Genomic DNA, 14444 nt, shown 5'->3' on the forward strand with positions numbered 1-14444 from the left:
TCCTGTGTATAGAGGTATAGAAAAAGATAGCTCACTTAATCCTTTCATGCCAGGAGTTGGGATTTTCCCGGAGCGACGTCCATTGCCGGCAATGGACGCACCAAAATAACGTCGGCATCAATGAGTTAACCACCTCTGTCCTCTTTTCACCTATTATATTGCTCATGCATCATCCAGCTTCCCAACCATCTTCCCGTTTCTTCACCGTATGCACGCTATGTCCTCTCCCTTCTTCAGCACGGAGTTGAAAATGGAGTTGAGAAAAGGAGACACATGGTCAGCTCCTTGCTGCCCTGAGAAGCTAGATGGAAATGGTTGAAATTACAAGGGGGTCATCAGCAAGACTGGAGAGGACATAGCTTAAGTTACGAGGTTTCAGACCCTCCCGCCCCCCCATCCAATGCCAGTTATTGCAGATGTTCCACCACTCAAAACAAAACCAGCTTTTAAAAAGCTTGGACGTGCTGGAAAAGGCACCTGGCTCTCTTGCCACTGGGGTGACTGGATTTTCCAAGGTGACTATCCATCCCCCTTCCACCTAAAGCATTGCCCTGCCAGCTTAGCCTTTTCTTTTAGACATCGGCCACCTCCAGGCTGGGCTACGGTGGCACCTGGCATCCCAACAGGTGAGAGTCGGACAGAAGCAGTTAACTCTTAGTGCCATGACAAAGTCCAGAACAGAATGAATCCCCAGGTCAGAGTTTCCCCACAAATGCTTTACAGGAGAGAAATGAGTTTTCACAGAGCCATGGCATGATTCTGCTTTTTTGGGTTGGGTTTGTTGGGATTACTACGAAGTTAGGGCTTGTGAGATACAACCCTGTCCCTACGACCAGACACACACGCTGCAGCAGGCTATCAGCATCCTTCCAACAACCTGAGGTTAATTAATTAAGTACACAGAGAGGATGTGAATCCACATCTTAAGCAGCAACGGGTTGTGACTCCACGAGCTTCAGCAGAAGTCTCCAGAATACCCAAGGCTGAGCCCCTCCGAGATCAAAAGAAAGAACAAGCCTTGGTGATAAAATGACCCTGTCAGATCAAATTTGGTCTCAAACCAACATTTTGGAGGAGTCGCTTGTTTTGTGAAATTTCACACTTTTCATGAGTGTCTTTTCAACATTTTTTTCTGCGCTGTTTCAAGTTTAAACACAGCAGCACGTGATCCTGGAAGTGAACGCATCCGGTTCCAAACAGAAAACTGAGTCTGGGCAGTCCAAAACAAGTCTATCTCCAAAGCAGTGCAGGACTAAGACTGGACTTAGCTTTGAGTTTAAACAATACCAGGTATTAATAGCAATGGATGGGAAAGGACTTTTTTCAATTTAACCGTAAATTCAACCTGACAGCGTCGCTTCAATAAAGAAAATCGTGTGGCCCACACAAATTTTAAAAGTCTGCAAATTAAAATCTAGTGAACAATCAGATCCACCTGGTAAAGAGGGAAAAAAAAAAAAAAAAAAACACCAAACAGAAGCACAACCTGATTTCTCTATAGAAACACTTCCTGGTTGTTCGTAAAGTCTCATCCCTTCTCCCACTAAGATTTATGGCACAAATGATTATGCTCAAATTCTGCAAATGTTCGAGAGTATTTGATTCTTCTGAAAAATTCCGAGATTAAGGTAAGATTTCTCTTAAGCCTTATGTAAATCTCTAGACAGGTTTTTATAAATGCTCGTGTTCGTAGCTCCAGTCGCTGAAGGGTACAAGCAAAGGCTCACGGACTCAAAGCTTGCTGTGGTCTCCCCCACCTGCATGTGGTGCTGCAGCACGCATAACACCCGTGATTTCTATTAGTCTCTTCTAAATCATCACTCATTACCAAACTCAGTGGGTAAATAAACTCTTTAGCTATGTCATGCATTCTAAAACATAAATTTGCTTAGAGACTACTTCCAATAATTAAAACTGGGCGGAGGCTTGATTAAGAGAAGGGCAGAAGATCCTCCACGACCTTTTCCACCAAGCCCACACCACGCCAGAAGCACGGCAGCACCTTCAGTTCCTTTGCCAGATTCTCAGCAAAATGCTGCTTTTACACTTATTGAAGTGTAAAAGCAGCTTAAAGGCTCCCACCCCTCTTGCTCTCAAATGTAACACAAGGAATATAACCCTACAGAAGCAGCAGATGGGCGAGGAGTTTCCAAAGGCCTAAAGAAATGCCAGGAAATGCCTGAGGCATTGAGTGGTGAGTTACTGGAGCATCATCCTGCGCCCCATCAAAAAAAGCTGTTGGCTGAAGATGGAGCAAGGTGGCCACCTACGCTGCGTGGGGACAGGGGCCTGGTTCTGGAGGAGACGAGGCAGCCTGCAGGCACCAAACCCTTCCCTTCAAGTTATCTGCTCAAGGAAGACCTCAACAGAAGTGAAACCGTGAGCAGTTCAATACTCCAGCGGTCTTTAAAGGCTCAAGTAACACCCACAAATCTGATCTAAACACCGACTGCATACACCCAGCACTAAAACTGCTAACGAGAGAACGCAATATGGCCAACAGACCAGTTTCTGGAGGCTCCATACATTGCAGATGAAAAGCAGATGTTAACAGGACAGGAAACACTGACGCTCTTGCGATAACTGAATTTAAGAGTAGACAGTCCATCAATTTGTTTTGACATTGACAGATACTGGGCCACTTCAACCAAAAACGCTTGTGGTGCTGTCGCTAGCCTCTTTTTCTGATCGGTTGAGAAGGGAATCTCAATCCCTTAGAGCTGCCCTACCCCTGAACAGCCTAAAAAATAACTGGATGACTAAGGTGTCTTTGTAGTGCTCAAATGTAATTATTTGCTGTTTTCAGCGTGCAACACACCAACGCTTGGAAATCTACGGTAAGTCACGTACAGGGCAGTCTGCAAGGAAAGGATGTATATAGGAAGCACCTGGAGAAGCTCTTTTGTGTAGAAAAGGCAATCTTAATTGTCAAACATTTACCGACAGGACAACAACTTAGCCCTGTTCGTACTGGACCACAAACAACTCTGCATTTTCCTTAGCGAGAGCAGAGGTGGTGTAGCTGCAGATCGGTGTCTCTTACCTTGAGCTCCTTCCAGCTGTCGAGCAGCCTGGTAGCCAAGTCGCTCACATCCACGATTTTGTCCGTTTGTTCTTGGCTTCTCTCGCTCTCAACGTCGGATACACCTTCCTCTTCGTCTTGAGATGGTGTTTCCATCATAATGGGCTCTTCCAGCTTCGCACCGTTGCTCTCTTTGACCTCTGCTTCAGGCTCAGCCTCCAGCTCCGCAGCCTGGGCTTTGCTGCTCTCCACTGGTGCTTCGACAGCAGCTTTGATCTCCTGCTGCTGCTGCTGCTCCTCCGGCACCTCCATCGGGGTGTTCTCCAGCTGGTCCAGGTCCTCTTTGCCCTCCTTCCCTTCCAGCTCACTGGTTGTATCCGAGATGGCACTGTCCATGCTGTTTTCACTTATAATTTTCAGCCTTCGGAACACCAGCTTCTTAGGGGTGTCCGTGTCGCCTTCCGCGCTCTGCTTGGTGGAAAGATCTGGCGTGTTGAGCGGCGTGTGAGCCCGCGAGGTGTTCTCGCTGGAGTAGCCGTCCCCTTCGCTGAGCTGCGGGACAGCAGTCTTGGTCTGAGCCCAGCGCTGAATAATGGGAAGCACTTTGCTCTCCTCCAGCATGTTCTTGGTGGGTATAGGCAGGAGCTCTAGTGTCTTCATAATCTAATTGCAAAGACAAAAATCACATCGTTAGAGCCATTAGAATTTAAAGCTGTCTCCAACCTGCAACAATTTCCTTTTCTCCACAAGAGGTAACTCTGAAATATGAGTATGATGGCAACAGGTCACGGGTCGGGGATAGCAGCGTCCCTTCTCAAGGCTGAACCTCTGCTGAGAGCAAATAAACTGTGAGTGGGTGGCAAACAGTGAGCACAAGTATTTAGCAATTAAACTCATTTAGCAATTAGCTGCAATTAAAATGATTTCAAAGAGCTCAGACGCTTACAGTTGGCCAGACCCATTCCTAGGACAATCAATACAACAGTTCAATATACTACGTGAAAGAAAACCTGATCGGAAACGTCAAGACATACCAGAAATCAAACAAGAAGAGACCAACCTAAAAAAGTTTGCAAACTAATACTGGGAAATCTTTTTCCTCTCTTGACAGAGGTGCCCCTTGCTGTAGCAGAAGTTGGAGCATTACCAGCTTCAGTGGGAGGGAGACAGTCTGCTGCTCGTGGACCTAAACCTTGAGCACAAAGAGACATGGACAGCTGGGGAGCTTCTTTCAGTCCTCCAAACCACGAGACAAGGCGAGCATCTCTGATACTGACAGCGCTTTCAGCAGATTTAATCTCGCCAGAAAACGAGGCTGCCGCTAGCACCTGAGCTCCCAGTACCACAACACACTTCCAGCACCCAACAAGGCAATCCCAGGAACAAGTATCCTCCTTTGGACACCGGGAAACACCCGGAGGTACCAGGTGATGAAGCCAACACAGTGCCAAAGACCACAGCACAGATGCTGCAGTGTGGAGACCAGCCAAAAAGCTTGACCTCAACTGGGTTGTGTCCAAGGCCCGACATGAGAATCAAGTTACTGAAAAGATCTTCAAAATCCTTTTACAAAACCTGTCAGTGGGAGCAGGGATCATGGGCACAGAAAGAAGCACCAGACGTTAAACAAGCACAACCTTTCCAGGATTCCAGCAAGTGACTTCAGCAACTTCTTTCCCAAGACCAGACCTCAAATCCCTGTTTTTGAAACAAGAGACAGTCAGCCCTTCTACAGGACTTTTCAATTTGTCCACGTTCAAAACCAGCCCTCCAGGAGTGAAGGACAGATTTTATAGTATTACGCTAATTTCTGCCATGGGCATCTGATGGCCAAAAGACCATTTTTCTTAAAACACTGACAGGTTTTTTAAAAAGGGGGGAAAAAAAAGCAGTGTGGTCTGGCCCTATGACAAGCCTCATCTCCACCTCAGTAAAGAATTATCTGGATTTTAAAAGAATATATCCATCCAATCCACAAAACCCCACCAAACTTGACAGTGCATTCTGACCAGATGCATCCAGAGTGGAGACGAAGCCACCACTACCACATCGATTCAGTCTCCCTCTTGAAGCTTGCAGGGAGTAGCACTGGGTTTCAGATCAACAAGGCTGAGCACCTGAATCTATTCCAGGGGAAAACCAGTCTAACCTTAACCTGACCATTGATTTCTCCAAAGCTAATGGTTAAAGACAAGTCACAGTTGAGCTACCTAGAAGCTCTGCCGTGCCACAGCACCTGTGTGTCAGGGATCAAGGCGAGTAGGCACTACGTGTACAAAAATTCAGACTTCAGACTCCCTCAGAGCAACAGTTTTCAACATGTATAAAGTGGGATGGACAGCACCTACCGCAAAGGAGAAGCTAGTGCAGTCTCAAAGGAGCTCAGCTCCTTCCTAAGAGTGGTTACTGCAACAGATTAACTCAGTCCCCACAGATCTGGGCTCAAAAGACCTTTTTGTAGCCTCACGAGTGCCCCTCCATACAGCCACACAGGGGTGACGCACCGTGGCAAGAGGAACACTGACTCGGCAGCTGGCAAGCACTTCTGCTTGGGCTCTAAGTACTGAAAAGCCACATCACATCAGCAGGAGAGAAAACTGGAGGCACCCGCTGAAGCTGTGCCTTGTACACAACGTACACAGCCCACCGGCAACAACGCGCTCTGCACAGCACGAGGCAGATGAAGGATGGGTAGGTCTACTCAAACCCTACAAGTCAGCAAGCTCTAACTTGACATCAGAGACCTCTAACCCAACAGCACTGAAGTTTTCCAGGTATTTACAGCCAAAACTTTGTCTAAGGAAGGATGGATGAGGACTAGGCGGTGGAAATGGTGGCCTTCCCATAGGACACGTTGCTGAGCGTACAGACCTGCTGTCCCTCTCACCACCAGCACACAGGCACTTCAAGAGAAGTGCAGAAGCCATCCCATTAGACCCGGTATCAAGTTAGGCTCCAAAAACCTCACAGTACCCTCATCCCACCCCACGAGTTGAAGGCTTAGAAAAGCACGCGTAGACAGCTCTTCATCTTGCGATACCGACAGCGTCCGTTTCTCAGAGGGAACGCCCCCCTAAACCCACAGTGTTAAAGAGGAGAAAGGCATGAGTAGGACACAACTCATTCAGAAGTGCTAAGTAGCAGCTTGAAGAGAAACCATGCTGATCTAAGGAAGCAGGGTTGGGAGGGATCGTCGCCGTTTCTGCAAAACAAAGGTGAATTCAGCAGAACAGGCACCCTGAGCTCTAGAGCTCACGTGGCTTCTGCTTTCTTGCTCGGGCTGCAGGACGGGGTGCGCCTCTCCAAACTGCACAGCAACGTTCCTGTAGAAGTGTCTTTACTACAGAACTTCCAGATGGCTTTTGGCATGCAACGCCAAAGCGCATATAAAAACCAGAAACATTCAAGTTCCAGCTCAGACCGTCAATACCTCAAATTCCCTGTGCGGTTCACTACGGACTAAACAGCAATGGCAATGATCTTTACGTCTGGCTCATGTCACTAACTCAGAAATCTAAGAAAAACCACAAGAGCAAATTCTTTCCATATATTAAGGATTTCCCTTAAAGCAGAAGTTTAAGGCTGTACTTCTTGTACTTTGCCAGGTGCTGCACTTGGGCCACAACAACCCCCAGCAGCGCTACAGGCTTGGGGAGGAGTGGCTGGAGAGCTGCCAGTCAGAGAGGGACCTGGGGGTGTTGATTGACAGCCGGCTGAACAGGAGCCAGCAGTGTGCCCAGGTGGCCAAGAAGGCCAATGGCATCCTGGCTTGTATCAGCACTAGCGTGGCCAGCAGGGACAGGGAAGGGATCTCACCCCTGTGCTCAGCACTGGTGAGGCCGCCCCTCGATGAGTGGGTTCAGTTTTGGGCCCCTCACTCCAAAAAGGCCATTGAATGACTCGAGCGTGTCCAGAGAAGGGCAACGGAGCTGGTGCAGGGTCTGGAGCACAGGTCTGATGGGGAGCGGCTGAGGGAACTGGGGGGGTTGAGTCTGGAGAAGAGGAGGCTGAGGGGAGACCTCATGGCCCTCTACAACTCCCTGAAAGGAGGGTGCAGAGAGGGGGGATGAGTCTCTTGAGCCAAGGAACCAGCGCCAGGCCAAGAGGGAATGGCCTCAAGCTGCGCCAGGGCAGGGTCAGACTAGATGTCAGGAAGTATTTCTTTACAGAACGGGTTATTAGGCAGTGGAATGGGCTGCCCAGGGAGGTGGTGGAGTCCCCATCCCTGGAGGTGTTTAAGAGGCGGGTCGACATAGCGCTGAGAGATACGGTGTAGATGGGAACTGTCAGTGCTAGGTTAACGGTTGGACTAGATGATCTTCAAGGTCCTTTCCAACCTAGTTGATTCTGTGATTCTGTGATTCTGAGGATACCTGCAGTTGTTTTCATGAACACTCGGCATATAATATGTATATTAAAACAAAGAAAATCATCGTGCTTCTGAGTAATTAGCAGTGCTGCTAGGAAAGCTTCAAACCCAAGGGCATTACTGACCTCCAGCTGCAACTTCAGGTTGTTGGCGGTGCTTCCCCTCCCATCGCCCAGCTCCGTCATCCAAATCCAGAGGAGAGACAAGCCGTGACACTCCAGGAAGGACTTCAGGCAGGACTGCGAGTGCGTGTTCTGGATGAGCCAAAGTTTGAAAGAGTCCGTGGGAATGGTCAGAGACTTACAGGCAAAAACCCCTTTGATGTGCAGAGGCTAACATGGCTAACTGCTCAACTGGGCTCGTGTTACCTGTCAAATTCACTGCAGAAGCCAGAACCAGGTCCCTGCCAAGATCAGCGCACATCTAACATCATTTAAGTGGGCACAACTGCTGGGTTTGGAGCAGTAACACATGCAGCAGAACTGTTATAACCGTTGCCTGATGTACAGCTCATGCTGGGGAATCAAACTTAATGATAATGGATTGCACAGAACACTGGCTGCAACTCATCTGCACTCAGTCAGAGGTAAAAGCACAGGACAATCCTGGAGATAAGACAGCTGTCGTTTTAAACTGACAAACGACTCATTTACTCTCTAAACCCTTATGTACAAAGCATTTATTTGCTTCCAGAAATGGGCGTTTTGCATCGCCACCCAGGCCAAGTTCCACCAAATATAAAAAAAGCGAAGGGTGGAGATGACACATGATCTAGAAAGCAAGTGGAACAGCCCGGGTCATGCTTGGGATGCTGGTGCAAGTGCAAGACCCTTCTCCCACCTTCCCTCTCTTCCTCTAAAGAGAGCTCCAAGGACATTGCTTTAACATCCCTGCCCTTCAGCTGGGTCCTCCTTACCTGGATGAGTTTGAGGCAGGTGAGCTTCTGCTCCAGCGTTTCAATCCGAACCATCAGCCGGGACAAGCTGAGAACTTGGTTTTTATCAGAGAGCCCCTCTCCGTTCTCCAGCAGCGCTTCCAGCTCGCCGTCCACCTACCATAGCCAAAGAAAAAACAACTCTCGGGTCGTGCCAGGCTCACACCACACTATGTGATGGCAGAGATAATCCATTCCCGTGGCTTTGAGAGCCTGGAGAAGCCTCTCCTGAGCAATTTGCCCATATGGAAAAGCAGCCTGGCTTTAAATTTGATTCAATGTGGCTGGGTTTCTTTCATCTGGCCTAGTTTGGTGGTTGGTTTAGACCTCAAATCCTGCACGAGAGCGCACTGCTCCCACCAGTTCTGTTCATCCTGGGGACAGAGGGCAGCCGGTCGCGCTCCTGGCTGGCACGCAGGCAGGAATCTCCCGACTCCCAACATCCATTTCCCCTAATGAACAGCACGTTTTAGATGTATTTATCTATCGCTGCGTGGAGGAAATTCCAGGTGTGCGCACCAAAACACTCCCAGTCACGAGGAAACAGATGTGCTCTAAGAGATTATCTTTAATTGCAGATAGATTTACTTCTTTAAGTACCTAACGGGTATTTATAATCTTTACAACCAGAGGCGCATTCCCCTCAACGCAGACGCCGAAATACCAACAGTTGTAATTTAGCCTACTGCTCAGTGCCACCAATTAGCATTTTAAACCACCTTAGAAATGACTTAGAAATAATTTCTTGGCTTCCTGACTCTCCAATACAGTAAATAAAAACAAAGCTGGCACTTTTAAAGGTAGCTTCTCCCAAAAGAGCAGGTAACAAATCTTATCTGTAGGAATAAAGGACAGAACAATTACATCTTGTAGGAAGCAAAAAGAGCCCGTGCAGTTTCTCGCAGCAGCCTGCACCCAGGAAAAACTCCTTTTGACTGCTTTGCACAGTTTCCTACATCTACCCTGTGAACCCATCCCTGCCATTCAACGCGGGGAGAAGGTTCACAGAACCACTTGAGGAAGATTACATGCGTGAAAAGCTCTAAAAAGACTAAAAAAAAAGTCTCGATTTAAGTTACATATTTCATTCGTGTCCATCTGCAAACACAACTGTAACTGAAGTCAGCACAAATACGACACATGTTCATACAAGTTCGCCCTGGAAGCTGACTTGCCTCTAAGCCAAAGCAATTAAGAGATTCAAATTTCACATCCCAGCCTGGAGATGGGAAACATTTGCACCCTTTCAGCTGTCAAATTTCAGGTAATGTCCTAAATGGTGAAACCAGTATTGCCCGTCTTTCACCGACATTTAAAAATGATGCAACACAAACCAAATTTTTAAAACCACACAGAATTTAGCATGCTTTTTAGGAGCAGGCAGTATTGATGACCAGATACATGTGGAAGTCCCTCTCTGGTAGGGACTTTGTGCTAAGCCAGCCAGCAAAAAGAAATACAGGTTTAACTAAAGCTCCAAGAAAGCAGAAATATTGAGGGCCCCTGTGAAATAAAGCTATGGAAAAGACTGAACCTTGGGGTCGTCAGGAGTCACTGATCACAGAAGACAACTATAGGAGTGACCTGAAGATTCACACAGAGAGGATCAAGCCCACAGTCAACTCTTGGTTGCTTGTTACTCTTAGAAATAAATTAAAAAACACACACAAAGGAGAATCAGACTCACCGAGTCCTTCTTACGGGAGCGCTCCTTTTTCATTTTCCCTCCAGCGGCTCGGATGCTGACCCTGTTCTCTCCTCCCAGGTAACCCCGGCAGTTGGCCGAGCCGCAGAAACATTTCTGAGCCTCTTTGCTGTTGGTGGGCATAAGCAACAGAGCGGTTTAATAACACATCACCTGCACCCACAGCGAGTTATTTTTCCATACTCTTAAGCGCGTTCTCAGAAGGGACAAGAACTTCTCAGCACGGCACGGCCTTTCTGGCCACTGAAAATTCAAACAAAATCTTTATTTCTTACATAGCTACCATGGTCCCGTGTTGTCTCAGCTGGAAACCAAAGCCTGCTTCACTTCCAGGCTCTTTGTAGGCCAAGAACCAGAAATGAAAAGGTGAGGCTGTTGAGTCTGCTAACTTCTTACCACACATTGCAATCAATGTATTAATCTTCCCAATAAATATATAATCAGGATTATATATCCATGAGGAAAAAGGCTTGCCTTTCATACCTCAAAACAGAATAAAGCATGGGCTGTGGATTCGTGGAAACAGCAAGATGCAGGTGGAAGACGTTTGTTTGCACGGATATACAGCCATGGAGAGCAGAGGAGATTGAAATTACATTATATTCAGGCAATATTTCTACAAAGCCTCTCTATTTTCTACTTCACATACCACAAATTTTAAACTACACGCCACAATTGCTTGGGAGAATGGGGTTTTTCTCTTGAAATGTGCCTAACCCACTGGAGGACCATGGCTCTGCAGTACCAGCAGTAAAAACCAGGGAAGCTCAACTGCAGGATCTTCTGTGAAGCAGAACCTGAGCTCGGGAAGGATGCCCAAGAGGTAAGAGCTGGAAAACTCCAGCGAGACGAGGCTGGATTCACTGAACTCAAATATGTGAGATATCAAAATGAAACTATACAGCAAAATGATTCTCCATCAGAGAGGCCGTAATATGAAACCCTAATAATTTGGACTAAGTCATACACAGATAGAAATAAAATTATGGGTGTACAGAGTGCATATTACGTGTCGTTGCCCTCCTACAAGTTTGCACCAGGAACACAAAACCACACGGCAGCATCCGACACTTTAGCACAAATGATTTTATAATGCCACTAAAAATTCATTTCTGATTCTTCTGCATATAGAAAGAGCCATAGTGCTGCATAAGGCTGGATCCAGAAGGAAAAGGAAGAGACACTCCTTAAACAACCATGTTCAGTTAAAAAAGCTTAGGGATTATAAAACGGATCTACAATTAATCCCATAACTCCATGTTGCTTGAGCCTGTCAGATGCTATTTTGTGCTAATGACAATAAAGAGAGGGAAATACTTCCCCATACACCTGGACAAGCAGTAATATCAAAGTGTTAGGCTCAGATTTAGAGAGGGGAGCCAAAGGCCATGCTGGAACTTGCACACCTGCACGTCTGGAGTTGGACAGGAAGAGGCAATGTGCTACCTGTTGGGGTTTTACAGCTCTGCAAGTATTTGCAAAGTCGTAAAAAGGGGTGGGTGGGGAAGAAGAGGCATTATTTGAGAGTACTGCAAAGTCTGGAGCTTGGGTAATTAATAATTAGACAGAGGAAAGAAAGAGTCAAGATAACTATCTGGGAAATTTCCACTGGGAAAGATGTATGAGGCGGAACAAAAAGGCAATAACGTGACACTGGAAAAGACACATTAAATCAACGAGAAATTCCTCTCCCAACCTCTTGTGTTAGAAATGGAAGAAACTTTATCCAGGTAGCTTTTTATACAGTGGAATTCCAGTTCATTTACAACTGCTCTATTAGACGAGGCTTTGCAACGGTTTGTTTCGCAGCAGGATTTTTTCGCTGCACCAACGCTCACAAATCCCCACTTCCAGCAGCTTAAGCAGAGAGAGCTGAAACGTACCCGTATCTCTGGAACTGGTAATCAAACGTCAGCTCTGAGCCTGATGGGACTAGTTTGGTGGTGAAAAATCCAACTCTGAGCTGCCCGTTCACAGTCCACTAAAGCAAGGAAAAAACAAAATGACAACAGTTATTACAAAAGGCAGACTTGACTCTGGTTTTGCTTTAAATTAACAAGACTAATCCTTCAAACGTAATCACTGATAAATTTAAAATTTGCTAACTGGCTCAGCAGTACTTGCCCATTTCAAAGGTAGCTGTTTCCATTTCACCAAGCTACAACAACCAAAAAAAAAAAAAAAACCACCCAACCCCAAAACAAAGAGACATAAAGGAGAAACGCTTTTCACTCTGAGCTCGCTAAGCCGCAAGGCAGTGGAAGTGAGAAGCCAGCAGCTTTGATCCAGCAGTTTACCTTTTGTGTCTCGCAGTTTGGTTCACAGCTGTGGTTCATAAAACGGGAGCAGTTTCCTTTCTGGGTAGCATCGATTATCTGAAAAGAAAAGAAACAACAAATGCAGAGAAACAGCCTCCCTCCCTCCTCATCAGGCAGAAATACGAAGCAGCACAGCGACAAACACCACACGTTCGAACACAACCCATGTAGAAGTCATCACCCTTTTCCCTGCTCCCAGCTATCAACTTTATTTGGTTTGGAGAAAAGGTTTTATAATGATGTTAAGTGCACCCAAAAAACGAGCACTAAGCAACTGGTACACGGTTCTTAGTTTTTATTGCAGGTTAATAGAGAGATCTTCAGCTGGGGGGGGAATCCTGAATTTTTAACGTGTTTCTGACCCTCCAATACGTGGTACAATGACCATGAGGGCAGATGATGCCGAAGGCATCACACTCAAATAGAAACCTCGCCTCCTGGATCCTCCCTTTTATAGCTGGAAACACTCCTCTGTGCCCCCTTGTGATCACACGACAATCCCACGGCAGCTACAAAAATTGCTTACTTTGGTGAAAAAAAAGAGGAAAAAAGCACTCTGGGTATTTTTAGCTCGTTTACTGTAAAGCTACCCAGACCCAAAAAGTTTTGACAGAAGAGACAAGCAGAATATGATATTAAACTGCTATTTATACACTTTGTTCTCAGCAAGGGAGGGCCCGTCACCCAAGGTAAGCAAGGCTACAAGCTCTGCGTTGCAGCTCCACGATCCCACAGAGCTGAAGCAGAGATGAAGAACTTCTGGTATATAAATATTTCAATGACAGTAATCCTGCACGTAGGGACTCCACCAGCTGAAAGTGTCCCAATTTAACGTAGTTCTGGGAGAAAGGGAAAAAAGCAAACATGGTTTCTTGGTGTGTCTTCTAGACTGGCTTGCTTGGGCATCCAAGAAGGTTGAGTTTGGCTTAAAGCATCTCCCCAGGCTGGGATGGGTTCTCTCCCACAGAGGTCTGCTCGTGTGGAAGGGACAGGCCATCCTCCGTCTTCCCTTGGGAGGACAATTTCTCCTCTCCAAGGACATTGGGATAGAGTTAAGCTACCAGCCTTCTGTTAAACCAGGTTGAAACTGAGCAATGGGTTAAAAAAAAAAAAAAAAAAAAAAAAAGGTATGACAAGGCAAACCCAGCCAAAGTTTCCTTTCTAATAGATTCAGGACATTGCTTAGTGGGTTCCCAGGGAGTCAGCGCTGTGACACAAAGCCAGCCTCCCCAGAAGCCAAGCACAGCAATCCCACTGCTCACCTCATCATTCTTCAGGGCCATGAAATAATAGTGAATGTTCTTGTTCCGGGCATATTCCTTCACACGAGCCTTGAATTCTTTGTGATCCAGCACTTCTCCGCAATACTCCAAGACAAAAGTGTTGCTGCAAAACCCAACAGGAAAAAAGGGTCACTCCACTTAGCCACAAGTGAGGAACACCAAGGAACAGAAAATAACCACTGCTGAGACGGGCTCTCTGAACACAGCTTGCAGCCTGGTCATCCTGGTGGTGTGGCTATGATTATTAATGCCTTAATTTCAGGCAATTCTGATTATTGTTTTATGCTATCACATGGGAAGGTATATGACAGCGAAAAGCCCAGACACAAAAAAAAAAATCTCCCCTTCGAGCAGGTTTTATTCTGTAAAAGAACAAGACCTTGTGGGCGATGTGAAGAGGAAAACAAGGAGCATTGAGACAAGGTGCTGGCAGGTGGTTTTCCTCAATTGAAATGGAAAGCCTGTCTGCACCTTGCCGGTCTGGTGGGTGAAATGCGGGGTCAATAAAATATCCTTTTTAACTGTAGGAAAGGTGAATTTAAAGGCAGAGATGGACGAGCACAACTGGTTACCCCTACACTCAGACACAAACCTCACAGACTGCACTCTGCAGCGCAGCCAGGCTTTAAACCCTCCTGTCTACCAAGACGCGCTGTGATACAGCTTTCCTGATATCTGTCCTAAGTCTCCCTTTGCTCTCTGTCACCCTGAACCCTTCAAACCCATTGTGCTTAACCAGGAGAGCACCAGGAAAGCAAAAGCTCCTGCCCAGCTCCAGCTGGACCGAGCATTTAGTGTTTTGGGCAGGTATCA

The 14444-nt window shown here is 46.7% G+C and overlaps 1 protein-coding gene across 1 annotated transcript in view; it reads right to left on the reverse strand.

The window, feature by feature from the left end:
- The window catches only part of SETD2 (SET domain containing 2, histone lysine methyltransferase), a 69766-nt gene that overhangs the window by 26564 nt on the left and 28758 nt on the right, over nt 1-14444 (reverse strand). The window contains exons 6-12 of the mRNA XM_074870002.1: nt 13611-13734; nt 12328-12405; nt 11914-12011; nt 10013-10139; nt 8308-8442; nt 7517-7645; nt 3044-3685 (exon numbers count right to left, since the gene is read on the reverse strand). Of these exons, the coding sequence (XP_074726103.1) occupies nt 3044-3685; nt 7517-7645; nt 8308-8442; nt 10013-10139; nt 11914-12011; nt 12328-12405; nt 13611-13734 (1333 nt within the window). The remainder of the gene's footprint in view (nt 1-3043; nt 3686-7516; nt 7646-8307; nt 8443-10012; nt 10140-11913; nt 12012-12327; nt 12406-13610; nt 13735-14444) is intronic.

This window comes from Strix uralensis, chromosome 1 (assembly GCF_047716275.1).
Source record: "Strix uralensis isolate ZFMK-TIS-50842 chromosome 1, bStrUra1, whole genome shotgun sequence".
In the NCBI taxonomy this organism is placed as follows: domain Eukaryota; kingdom Metazoa; phylum Chordata; class Aves; order Strigiformes; family Strigidae; genus Strix; species Strix uralensis.